The 11795-nt window shown below is 31.5% G+C and overlaps 1 protein-coding gene and 1 pseudogene across 2 annotated transcripts; one reads left to right on the top strand and one right to left on the bottom strand.

The window, feature by feature from the left end:
• The first annotated feature begins 1798 nt into the window (after positions 1-1798).
• LOC107012844 (ribosomal RNA small subunit methyltransferase G) lies at positions 1799-6575 on the top strand. 2 transcript variants are annotated; one of them, XM_015212788.2, is made up of 7 exons: positions 1801-2094; positions 2175-2367; positions 2746-2855; positions 3842-3920; positions 4008-4075; positions 5369-5435; positions 5911-6575. In XM_015212788.2, exons 1-7 carry the CDS (start codon positions 1858-1860, stop codon positions 6021-6023), a joined length of 867 nt encoding a protein of 288 aa, XP_015068274.1. In that variant the 5' UTR covers positions 1801-1857; the 3' UTR covers positions 6024-6575. The 2 variants fall into 2 exon arrangements, with proteins under 2 accessions (XP_027771133.1, XP_015068274.1); XM_027915332.1 differs by lacking the exons at positions 5369-5435; positions 5911-6575 and adding an exon at positions 4411-5332 and having other exon boundaries at positions 1799-2094.
• Positions 6576-7181: 606 nt separating this feature from the next.
• On the bottom strand, positions 7182-8793 carry LOC107013056 (annotated as a pseudogene).
• Between the last annotated feature and the right edge of the window lie 3002 nt (positions 8794-11795).

Below are 11795 nucleotides of genomic sequence, written 5' to 3'. Positions count from 1 at the left end.
CAAAAATGATAGAACATAAGAATGTAAAGTTAATTTATTGTTTTTAAAATACACATGGTTTTATTAAAAATAAATTATTTATTAATATGTAAAATTACAATTCTTAAATTTTAAATTTTTGTTGTTTTTCTTAAAATATTTCAAGTTGTTTATTAATAAGTCTTTTATATTTTCATTTTTGTTATTTTTCAGGAGTTTTAAAGTTATTTCAAAATTATGGTTAATTTATAATTTTAAACATTTAGTTGGTTTCTTACCTTTCTATTTACTTATAATAAAATATTTGTCTCAATAACTGTAATTTGTTTGTTTTTCATTTTCTATAATTAATGTTCTTTATTAGTGTAATAATGTACAAATATTACTCTTATTATGTTACAAAAGTTCAAAGTCATATTATTAATCCTCTTAATTACTGTGACTTTTTATTCTTAGGAATTTATTATGTTAAATGTAATATTTATTTAAAATGTGAAATATATTTTTTAATTTTTTGTGTTTAAGCCAAACAAAATTAAAAGAAATAGGAATAGTGTATGTGTCATTTTCTTGAATCTTTTTTTCGTAGTTAATTCTCTCTTTTATTCTCTTTTATGTTATTTTTAAATTTTATATTTTTTCCCAATATAAGTTATCCCAAAAATAATTGGATATCTAAACCTAAGTATAATGATAATAATTATAATAATAATAATAATAATAATAATAATGAAATTTAACTAATTAAGATTTTTAAACTTTTTTTATTTAAAATTTAATTATTAACAAGTTATTAATACAAATATTAAATTAATCTAATATTGTACAATAAAAATAATTAAAACATGTGATGATTGGGTCATGACGAGGACAAGTAATAGTAATTGTGGATAATGATTTATAATAGTGTTGGCTAACTATATAGTTATGAATACTAACTATTAATAGCAATCTGAGTTATACATGGCCAAAAAATTATACTAAGAATATAATTTATCAAATTACAAATAAGCATAAAAGAACGATTAGATTTCAAGTTTACATAAATATATATAAATTATACTAAGAAAATCTCAAATAAAAAAAAATGATCACAAGTTTACATTTAAGTAGTTCTAATATTACCCAATTCTTATTACCTTCCCTTTTTCTCTATAAAATTTATTTCTAATATTTAACTTTTTGAAGTTCACATATATTGATTTCTTAATAAATTTCATATTTAATCTAAATATTTTTCATAATTTCTCTTCTATAAAATTATGTGATTAACAAAAAATTCTTTTTATTAAAGTAATTATTGATATTAAATATGTAATTTTATTTTAATCTTTTTCATAACCGCGCAAAACGCGGCTAAGTACACTAGTTAATGTATAATCTTAGATTTTGAGAAATAAATAATTAATTTTTAAAAAAATAAGAAAAAATAATAATTATATTTTCATAATATATCTTAATTAATGTCATTAACTAATTTATTCATTTTGGATATGAGGAGTAAAAGGAACCTTGACTAAAATACCCTTTATATATATATATATATTAAATTTATATATTAAATTAAGTACTAAATATGTATTAAGAAAAAAATTGAGAAAAAGAGTCAAATAATCTTTTAACTCCTCCTAGCTTAAACTCACAATTAGAGCTTGAGTTAGAAGTGAAAAATATTTATCGTTCGAGCGATTCCGTCTTGTAATCATATGACTTGTTAATTTGAATCAATCTTTTTAAAACATCGAGACGGGAAGGGGCAAGATAGGAAATGAGTATTGCTAGTGAAGATAAGCTTCACTGGCATATAGTCCAAATCTGGCTGAAACGCATAAAATTAGTCGCTTCCTGTCTAGGTCCCTCCAAGTAAGCATTTCGAAAATGTTACTTTGCGGAGGCCGTAGATTCAATTTATTGGCGCCAACAATCTCACTCTCATTTGGGACTTTCATCAAACACCTTGCAGCTTCAAAATCCTCCAGTCTTTCACTGACCGCAAAATCGTTTACCGCCAGCGCAAGCTCAGAAGTCTTCTGTTCCTCCCGTTTTGAAGCGCTAAGTTCGCGTCAGAAAGAACAAGTGCATCTCTACATTGATTCCCTCCTTGAATGGAACCAGGTTCGTCATTATCCGTCGTGTTTTATGTATACTTTTGTGTTACCATATTGTGTTTAGTCATATTAAGTGTTTTATACCAGAAAATGAATCTGACTGCCGTAAAGGAGGAGAGCGAGGTTATGGAAAGGCACGTTGAAGACTCGCTTTCAATCATTGAACCGATTCGGACTTCGTATCTCTCACATTGTGGACCTTCGTCTGAGAATCTCAATCTCGTTGATGTTGGAAGTGGTGCCGGGCTTCCTGGAGTAATTTTGGCCATTGCTTCGCCAGGTAGCTATTCACTTTTTTTTTTAATCAAAATGTGAAGTATCAACTTCTCAAAAATAAACTGAAATTAGCTATGTAGAATATGTTATATTTCTGGATATTCACTTATTTGGTACTAAACAAGCAAAGGAAGAAAAGAAAAAGAGATGGATCATCAAATGAAGAAATAAAAAATGTGAGGTTTCATTTTGTGGAATGGAACAAGTTGCTTTTACTGCTCGAGTAGTTTGTTAAGAAATTGATTTACAGGGTTATAAACGTTAAGGTTTGCCTGTTTAAATTCATCTCATTCTATTCTTTCCATACTTCTCTCACTATCTTCCTTAATTTCCCATCGATGTAGAACTTTAGTATGATTCCTTAATGAAGTTGTATGTGCAGGTTGGAAAGTGACCCTTCTGGAGTCTATGAATAAGCGTTGTTCCTTTTTGGAGCATGTGGTTAGTCAGATTGGTCTATCAAATGTTCAAGTTAAAAGAGAAAGAGCTGAGGTTAGTAAAACTCCAATCATCAGTTAACATGTCTTTTTAACTATTCATTTAGTAATTTTGTCAAAAATATTTGTCTTCCTTAATTTAGTCAATATGTATAAGATGTTTTGGTCCATATTGAGTTCAAAGTTTCATTGTTGCAACATCAGCTGTATGTATTCCTTGCAAGGTCACATTTATTTTATTTCCTGAAACCAGATGGATGTTAAGTTCCATGGGCTCGGTTTAATCATTACGTTCTTCGACTCCTATCTCTATTTCTCTTTAATGCTAATATGTTTTAAAAAAGTACAGAAGGTATACTTTTCGTCAAATTTGAGTAGTTTCCTGTTCTCCCTGATCGTTTTTCTTTTCCAACTCATCAGGAGCTATTGATCCTTTAAATCTTACCATTCTAATAAAAAAAGAAAAAAGAGCAACTGATCCCTCATTTAACTTCCTTATACTGTAGCTTATCTGAATCGTTAAACTTTAGGGAACTAATGTATGATCTACTCCTGTCAAATATCGACACATTTACCGAACTGTTTTTTGTATTCTTCTCTTAAGGAGTTGAATTCTCACATGATCTAATTCTCTCCTCAAATTAGGTTGTGCACAGTACAATAGGCTAAATTCTGGTATAACATGCATTCTTGTGTCAAATATGTACAGCAGAGTCCATTCTTTTATTCAGTCCATATGTTCTGTTGTCTAGTGACAACATCTAATGGGTTTATTTCCTTGTGTACGATACATAACGTATCAATGTCTTGGGAGAAAAGTTCTACATTCTTGCTCTTCCTGCCTCCTGCTAGCTATGCATTCCCTTAGTTTATGTTGTGATTTTGTGATGCATGACAAATTAAAATTTGCTGGAATTTCATGCCTGTTGTTCCTCCTATTATAAACTAGTATATCTTTTAGATTTTCTTCAGGTAGTACAGTTTTTAAATATTCAGTAACTTGTGGACATGATGCACATTCTGAACATTGGAATAGGACAGAAGCTAGGCCAAGACGTATGCTTCAGAGAGTCTTTTGATGTTGCAGTTGCCCGAGCAGTTGCAGAAATGAGAGTTTTAGGTAAATGGGTACATATTTGTTTCTTCCTCTGTGCTTTATGTTCTTCAATATTCCTTGAGACGGTTATCTGTTTCTGTCATTTTGCAGCTGAGTATTGCCTTCCTCTAGTCCGAACTGGTGGTATCTTTGTAGCTGCGAAAGGTCATGATCCTCAGGTTTGTCTCTCTTATGATTTATAGTAATAGTTTTAGTTACTTTGTCTGAGACAGATGAGCAAAAGGCTTAGCTCTAATAAAATAATGTGTTGCTGGGATTCAAACATGATACCTCATGGTTCTCCTCCCACTTTGTTGACTAGTAGGCCACACCCTTTGGTGCTATTGAGAACGTATGATTGTACTTTGTTCATCTCTTTCTTCTTTCTGTTCTCCCTATATAAAAAAATTCTGCAAGACTTGTATGTGATTTAAAGTATTTTTTTTTAAGTAGAGGGTCTTTTGATATCTTTCCATGTTTCGTTGTATTTATATACTCTGCATTTTTTTTGTAGTCCCTGTTTACTTTGTCTTCCTTGAAAGTTGAAACCCAAATAAGGCATGTAACATTTACTGGTTTACAGAAAAAAGAAGCAGGTAAATGTTAATTTTTGTGCTAGTTCAGAAATTAATATTCTTGCATTACAGGCTCACGAAGTCAAGATTTTAGGCCTTAAATGAGCCTTTTGCTGCAGTGTTTTCTAACCCAAAAACTATTTAACTTAGGTCTGCTGCTTAATACCAGATACAAGTACTAACACACATTTAAAAATATATGTTGTTTAGATGGGTTTGCCATATTAGAGAATCATATCACAGTCCCATAGCAAAAATGACATTTTTGGCTCCTTGACTCTGACATGTTCTGCATTTTTTGGACATTGAGTATTGTGTTCTTTTGGTTCTTTGGCTAAAAGGCATTTTGAAAATTTTTGTGAAATGTTTTCTGAAAACTCTCGAGCGTAATCCGTTCTGAATATGTCAAACCTATTGTTTCTGGTTAATTTACAAAGTGAATGGATGTCTCTAGCCATCATGTCATGGTATGGGTTTTGCTGCAAATCGGTAGTGGGATTTTGTTCAATTTGAATGATTGTAGTGGTATATCATATCATATGCATTTATAACAAAATTTTCAGGACGCACTATATTTCACTTATCTATGTCCAGTTTTTGCCCCATAAAGATTAAAGGATGAAATTTTCCTAATGCCTATAATTTTAGAGACCAAATGATCAAGAATATATGGTTGATGTACCAAAACGCAGAACACTACACTTGAGGGTTCAAAAATGTTATTTTTTCTTCTTAAGACCTAGAGTGGATCTGCGGTGGCAATCTACTGAACTGCAATGTGTATCATTGAAGAAATATAACTCAGTATAAATTTGTAGGATGTATTTGCATTTGAGAAGAGAAACGATTGGCATGTATTTACGATAATTGCTCTCTGACTTTCCTACTCATTGACAGGAGGAAGTGCAAAGAGCAGAGAGAGCAATACAACTGATGGGAGCATCTCTATTGCACATTAGTTGTGGTATTGTTCTCTTTCACATTGTAGTTACAAAAGGATGTGACCATGGTTCAGACTGGTTCCTAAGTTTATGAATTTTCATGTAATTATATGTGATAAAATAAGCTTCTTAAAAGAAATTATAGAAGAACTACATAATGGCCGATGAGTTTCTGTTTAAAGAAAGTGAACTATTTCTAACTTGTGATTGTTGGGATTCCAGATCCAAATCTTTCTGTTTCTGAAAATTGATCATTTTCAAAGTTTGAGGTCAATGTGTCGGGCTTTCTCAATTATAAGCAATTTCTCATCTTCTTAATTATCACTTTGAAAGTGAAGACATCTGATATCATGTTGTTATTTCTCAGTATGGTTGGTCCTGGTCTTACACTTGACCTAGGTTAACTTGCTTTGGGTAGTTTTCCAGATGAGCAATTACATTCTAAAATGTCCTCTCATTTCTCACTTCGTTCATTTGTTTGTTTATTTTGTAATACAGTTGATTCCCACAGTAAACATGGACAGAGAACTGCCATAATTTGTTTGAAAGTTAAACCTACCCCCAAGAAATATCCTCGAGATCCAGGAACTCCAGCTAAGATTCCACTTTGAGAGGAATGTTGTCATGGCTCCGTATCTCCCAATTGTACAGTTAATGTATGATAGAGGGAAGTTTGTTTTTTAGTATCCTTTCTCTTGAGTTTAGATGCAGAAACACTATACTCATGGATGGCTAGACACAGTACTACTAGTTCCTTTGTCAATTGCTTACCTCATTATTTGAGAAGGTACACCACACAGATTTGGCTTAAATTCCATCCATTAAGATGAATGTATATTACAACCACATAATACTTCTATTATTTTGTAGCCAAATAAAGGCATTAACAGTTGCCATGTTCCAGTTGGTGATTCAATGTCATACATTTTTGTTGCTTTTTCTTTTGTGATGTAAGCTGAGATAGCTTCAGTTTGACATATTCAGGACTCAAATATTTCACAGTAGGTTACCTGACTTGTGGCTGCGGTAATTATGTAAAGAATTGAACAAGTCTCAGCTCATAGGAAATTGTGTTACTGTCGCTAAGAATATAATTTGTGTACTTTGTTAGAATTTTGTTGCATCACATTGTGGAGCATGTGGACCTGTAGTTGGAATTTGGATATTGTTGTCCTTAAATTTAACTATGTATTTTACCTAACATTCTTCCCCACTTGTATTAAAAAAACCTTTGCTCGTTCTGCTTATTTAAAATATTATTCGCCCTTTCAATACGAATGGTGTATTTGTTTGTGTCTTTGGAGGAAACTCTTTTAATTTATTCCTGAATACAGTGCTAGGTTGGTGTAAAAAAGGGACTGCCGTTATGTAGGTGCAAAGATATCAATGTCCCATCAATAAGATAATTAAGGTTGAAATTGTGGCAAAGAGGTTTTACCTACCCAGCCGTGTGGATTGAATTGGGAGAGGGTTTCAACTTTCAATCTGAGAAAAAGACATGTTAGTTGCATTTTCTTTTTATTTTCTATGGTTAGTTTTGTATAGTCACGTCAAAGCATGAATATCTTAGTCTATGCCAACATTTGATTAAACCATATTGAAAAGATGGTACATGTACTTTTGGTCTCTCTCGAAATTCTAAAATTCAAGTATAGAAAAACTTAATATTAGGATGACCAGCAGCAGAATTAGGCCAAAAAGAAAAGTTATTAGGCACGGAGGGTTTTTTTGAATCTTAAGCTAAAAAATGATCACAAAATATAGGACTTAATGTGGGGTACTTTATAGAGTAGATCAATCAAAGTGGTTTCCAGTTTAAGAAGCATAATCATTTCATAATGGTAGCCTTTTTCAATAGAATAAACCTGCAATACAATCCAACTAAAGAAGAAAAAAAAGTTGAAATTTTTGCAGATATTTTCTTCTCTAGGTCACTTGCCCAACAATCTATAATGCAAAATATAGTATACAGATATGTTAACTGGCAAATCTTGACCATGTTCATCATGCAAACAGCTTTAGAGAAAAGGAACAAAAATCTTCCAAACCTTAGTTTCACCATCTAAACTAGCAGTGTATAGGACATATGAAGAAGTTGTATCAGATGGAATTTGTTGATCACTAGTCACAGTTAGGCATTTCACTGGTCCACTGTGCCCTGAAATAACACTAAGACAAGAGTAGCATCTCTCAACCCCTCTCCATACTCTTACTGTTTTATCTTCTGAACCACTGCACACCAAATCTGCGACGACAGCAAGACATAGTATGGACTTCTTATGACCCCTGAGTGCACCCACCAGCACCATTTCACCATTTTCATCCTTCTCCCATACTAATATCGACCTATCACAAGCACCCGAATATAAAACAGAATGAGTACTAGTACTACTTCTCCCCACTGCTAGTGCATTTACACCTGATCTGTGTTTCTCTAGTGTACAAACTAGTAAATGTTTTTTCTCTTCCTTTCTCCAAATCTTGATTCTCTTGTCAGCTGATCCGGTGAAAACATCCCCATCTTGTGATATTTCTAGTGCGTTGATCGCGTCATCATGTGCATTTGCTATTGATTCCAGGCACTTAAAATCACTGGTTCGCCAGATTTTAAGTGTTCGATCCCATGAAACAGAGTAGAGGAATGACTCGTTGTTCGAAAGGGCTAGTGCTGACACTGTGTCAACATGGTGCACCCATGTAGACTTCTTGTGGCGCCTGATCTGAACATGGTTTTTTGGTAACATAAACTTAAAGGCTCTGTCACTAAGTATTGGTAGAGTGGCCAAATGAACTATTTTAGGAGTATCCGTATCATGGTTTTCGATTCTCCAGACTCTGATTTTGTGATCTTGATGAGCACTAAAGACCTTATCAGCCAAAATTACTAGAGACTTCACTGCACCTTCCCCTGCTATAACCGTGTCGATTATACTAGCATCTATTGTGGAAGTTAAAGCTTTTTGCTCCCACATACAAATTTCTTTATCAGAAGAGCCAGTAAAAAGGAATTTCCCACCAAGTACAAGGGAAGATGTATAGGAATTCTGTCCCTTAAGATTAGCTATGCATTGATGTTGAGTTTCAAGATTACGCGAAAAACTCTGATCATGACATAGTGACTTGATTGAAGGAACTGAACGAAAACTCAACTGTGAATCTAAAGAAGTTGGCTTTTCTTGTTCTGCTTTTGAGCTACTTCTTGAACATGATGTTTGGTAAAAAGGCATCATTCTTCATTCCCCTAAACTATAGTATATGAGTTCGATTTTATGTAAGCAATAAGGTTTGGTTGATCATAAAATATACATATTTGGTGTATCTTACTTTGTGAATTGTGAGGAGTGAGGAGTAGAGAAATTAAAATAGGCTTCTTTAATAGAAAATGGAAAGGTACTGTTACTATTTGTTTCTTGAAAAAGTTCTATATATTGTGTAACTTTTGTTGATTGAGAAATGTTTTGTCTACATCAATGACACTTAAAAGAATTGGCCCACAAAAAATAAACTATACAAAAGTTACTTCTTTAATTGTCTTAACAAAAGTTCTCAACTTGCATGAAGCAAGGTTTGTTGGAACAAGAAACAGTATAGTCTCAACAAAAATATATATAGTATGAATTAGGTACAATCAAATAGCTGACTGGCAAATTTTTAAAGCTAAACCATTTAGCCATTTCATTATTATTTTCCCTCTAATTTGGATGATGATTGTTGTCTTTTGTATCTAGAATGCTGGTGTGCCAAAACAAGGTCAAAATGTGTACTTCTAGAAACACGGGCGAATATAGTATTCACTCGAGCTCAATAACTTTGATTCAAATAATAAATTTCGAACCTAGCAAATCAAATGTAATGTGTTAAAATGCGTACTTAAACTCATAATGTTCATATCCTGAATTCGACTCCGTCCAGCAGAATTCAAAGGTAATATTAGTGTCTATTCAATGAAAGGGACTTAGCTAGTTGCCTTTCATTTTTAAAAAAAGTGATTGGTAAAAGCAGCAAAGTTAGGTACTCTTATTAATCCACCAATCTTTCTGTTCTCTTTTTCATTAATTTTTTTAATCTTTTATAACAAACAAAATATATGGAGAATTTGCCAACTTAGTTGTCATGATAAATTATTATGTGAAAAGTTTTCCATAAGAGTGTTTCTGCTCAGCATCTGATTTTAATTATGGAGGACAGTTCTGCTTATCTGGATGTGCCTAGCTAGGCACTAAAATTTGCCAGCTTCTCAAGTGGCATTTAATTAAATCATAATCCTGGAACATGAACCCACCTACATTATCTTATTTTTCTAGTTTTACCTTTTCTGTATTAAAAATATTTTCTTTCTAACATATCACATGATTTACTCAGTTCCAAAAAATCGTTTGATCATGTTTCATTGTAAAAGTAAAAAAAAATGGTTTTTCTTTTTAAAATAAAAAAATGTTATAATTTAAAAATTGGAGTTGTGCTTAACTATATAAGAAATGAATTAGAGTTTGCTTTTGGATTTTGTGAGTAATTTGGAGAGAAAATGGTTTTTATTTATTTTTGGAATTTCTGAAAAAATTTGATCAATCTTTTAAAAGTGTTATTAAAAAAATACTTTCAACGAGGAGTAAAGTGTTCAACGAGTAAATCTTAAAAATACTAAAGAGCAATAATTAGTACGTACTTGACCAAACTTTTAAAAGTGTTTCTAAGCGTACGTTACTCAAAAATGATTCTCAAACGTTCCCGTTATTCCACATAAACAGATATTTTTCCTCAAAAACTTGCTTTTTAAAGAATTTAAGTTTTTTTTTGCCTCTCAAAAGCTTGGCTAGACAGAAGCAAGAAGTCAATGAATAGCTAACTATAGGATAGTAGTAGTATATATATAATAATAGAAGGCATGGAATTGAATATGATTCAAAATATACGACAATGAAGGAAACCTACCTGCCAAATTGGGTTTTTGCTTTAAAAATACAGGACAATAATTTCTATGGGACTATGTCTCTTACCTAAAGGACCTCCTAAGGAAAACTACTACACTACTACTAAAATTTCTTGTTTAGATTATATTTATCAAACATGAATTGTAATAATTGGAATTATTATGGATCTGTGTTCACTTGTTTGCAGGAATATAGAGAATTGATTGTTTGAATTAAGTAACATATATAAATCACCAATTATCATAATAATATTTATTTATAATCTAGATAAATGCTACGAGAAGTGGCAAAGGGTGACGAAGATAAAGATGAGGTGTGTTGGAGGACGAAAAAGATATAATCAAATGTGAAATGTTATTTGTGGAACTTGTTTTTCTTATTTTTATTAGGAGAGTAATTTTCCTCGTCCCTTTTAAGAAATAAAAAGTTTCTTTTCTAGCAAAAGAAAGAAAATAAAAAAAATCGACTAATTAAACACAAAAAAATAATAATTAAAAACTCTATACTAAACACACCGTAAAAAGTATTTTTGTATTAGGAATACTAAACCATTCCTTTATTCAGAGATATCGATTTCGTGTCTTTGATGTATTTGATTTTTTTTACTAGAATAGTTCCTATGAGTGAGCTTATACCGTGCAGGTGCTAATCTAAATTATTCGTAATTTAATATGAATATCGAACGTTAATAATAATAATTAATCCTGGAATCGAAATCTTGACTTCACACGTAAGCTTCTTTTTCCAAAGAAAATGGATTAGGATTCTCTGCTTATGCGACAAACATGAAGATTGACTCATCAAAGAAAAAGTAAACTTTTGCTTAACCGTACCACATTAACAGATTCTCTGAAATAACACATTTATTATTAGTAGTAGTAAGCATTTAAACGTCGTCGGAACTATTTTAATTTTTTTTTGTGAAACCAATAATACAAAAAAGTAACATGTAAGACTGGTATTATAGAGTCATCTACATTGTGGTGTAGTATTTCTTCACTATTAATCAAAAATCTTCGATTTGAATCTTGAATATGAAGAATTTCAGTTGGAAGAGTCACCCCCAAATGATCTTACCGTGCGATACCAATTTAGTTGAAACTTCAATGCGAATGAAAAAAAAAATTATAGAATCAATACTATAGGGGTGTATTAGGTACAAACAAATATATTATGTTTTACAAAAAAGTAAGTGATTTATATGAGATGACTGGTCAGGATCTAATTTAGCATGATTTATACTTTTATAGGATATAATACTTAACAGATTGGTATTGTATTCCACAAAAATTAGGCATCTTAGCTAGCTAAATATAAAAGTGGGATTAATTTAGTAATATTGTATTGCACAAATTAGACATCTTCAACAGTTATTTGCTTTAACGGTACGAAATTATGCCTATCTTATCCAAACGAAAATTAAAAAAAAAAAAAAACTAATAAAATAAACGT

This window comes from Solanum pennellii, chromosome 3 (assembly GCF_001406875.1).
Source record: "Solanum pennellii chromosome 3, SPENNV200".
Lineage (NCBI taxonomy): Eukaryota > Viridiplantae > Streptophyta > Magnoliopsida > Solanales > Solanaceae > Solanum > Solanum pennellii.
This window is presented reverse-complemented; position numbering and strand designations above follow the sequence as displayed.

Excerpts from the sequence above, each read along its gene's own strand:
- LOC107012844 (XM_015212788.2), top strand. The coding sequence starts at position 1,858 with ATGTTACTTTGCGGAGGCCGTAGATTCAATTTATTGGCGCCAACAATC. Across the intron at positions 4,076-5,368 it reads CGAAAGGTCATGATCCTCAG|GAGGAAGTGCAAAGAGCAGA; the intron begins GTTTGTCTCTCT and ends ACTCATTGACAG. Across the intron at positions 5,436-5,910 it reads TCTATTGCACATTAGTTGTG|TTGATTCCCACAGTAAACAT; the intron begins GTATTGTTCTCT and ends TTTGTAATACAG.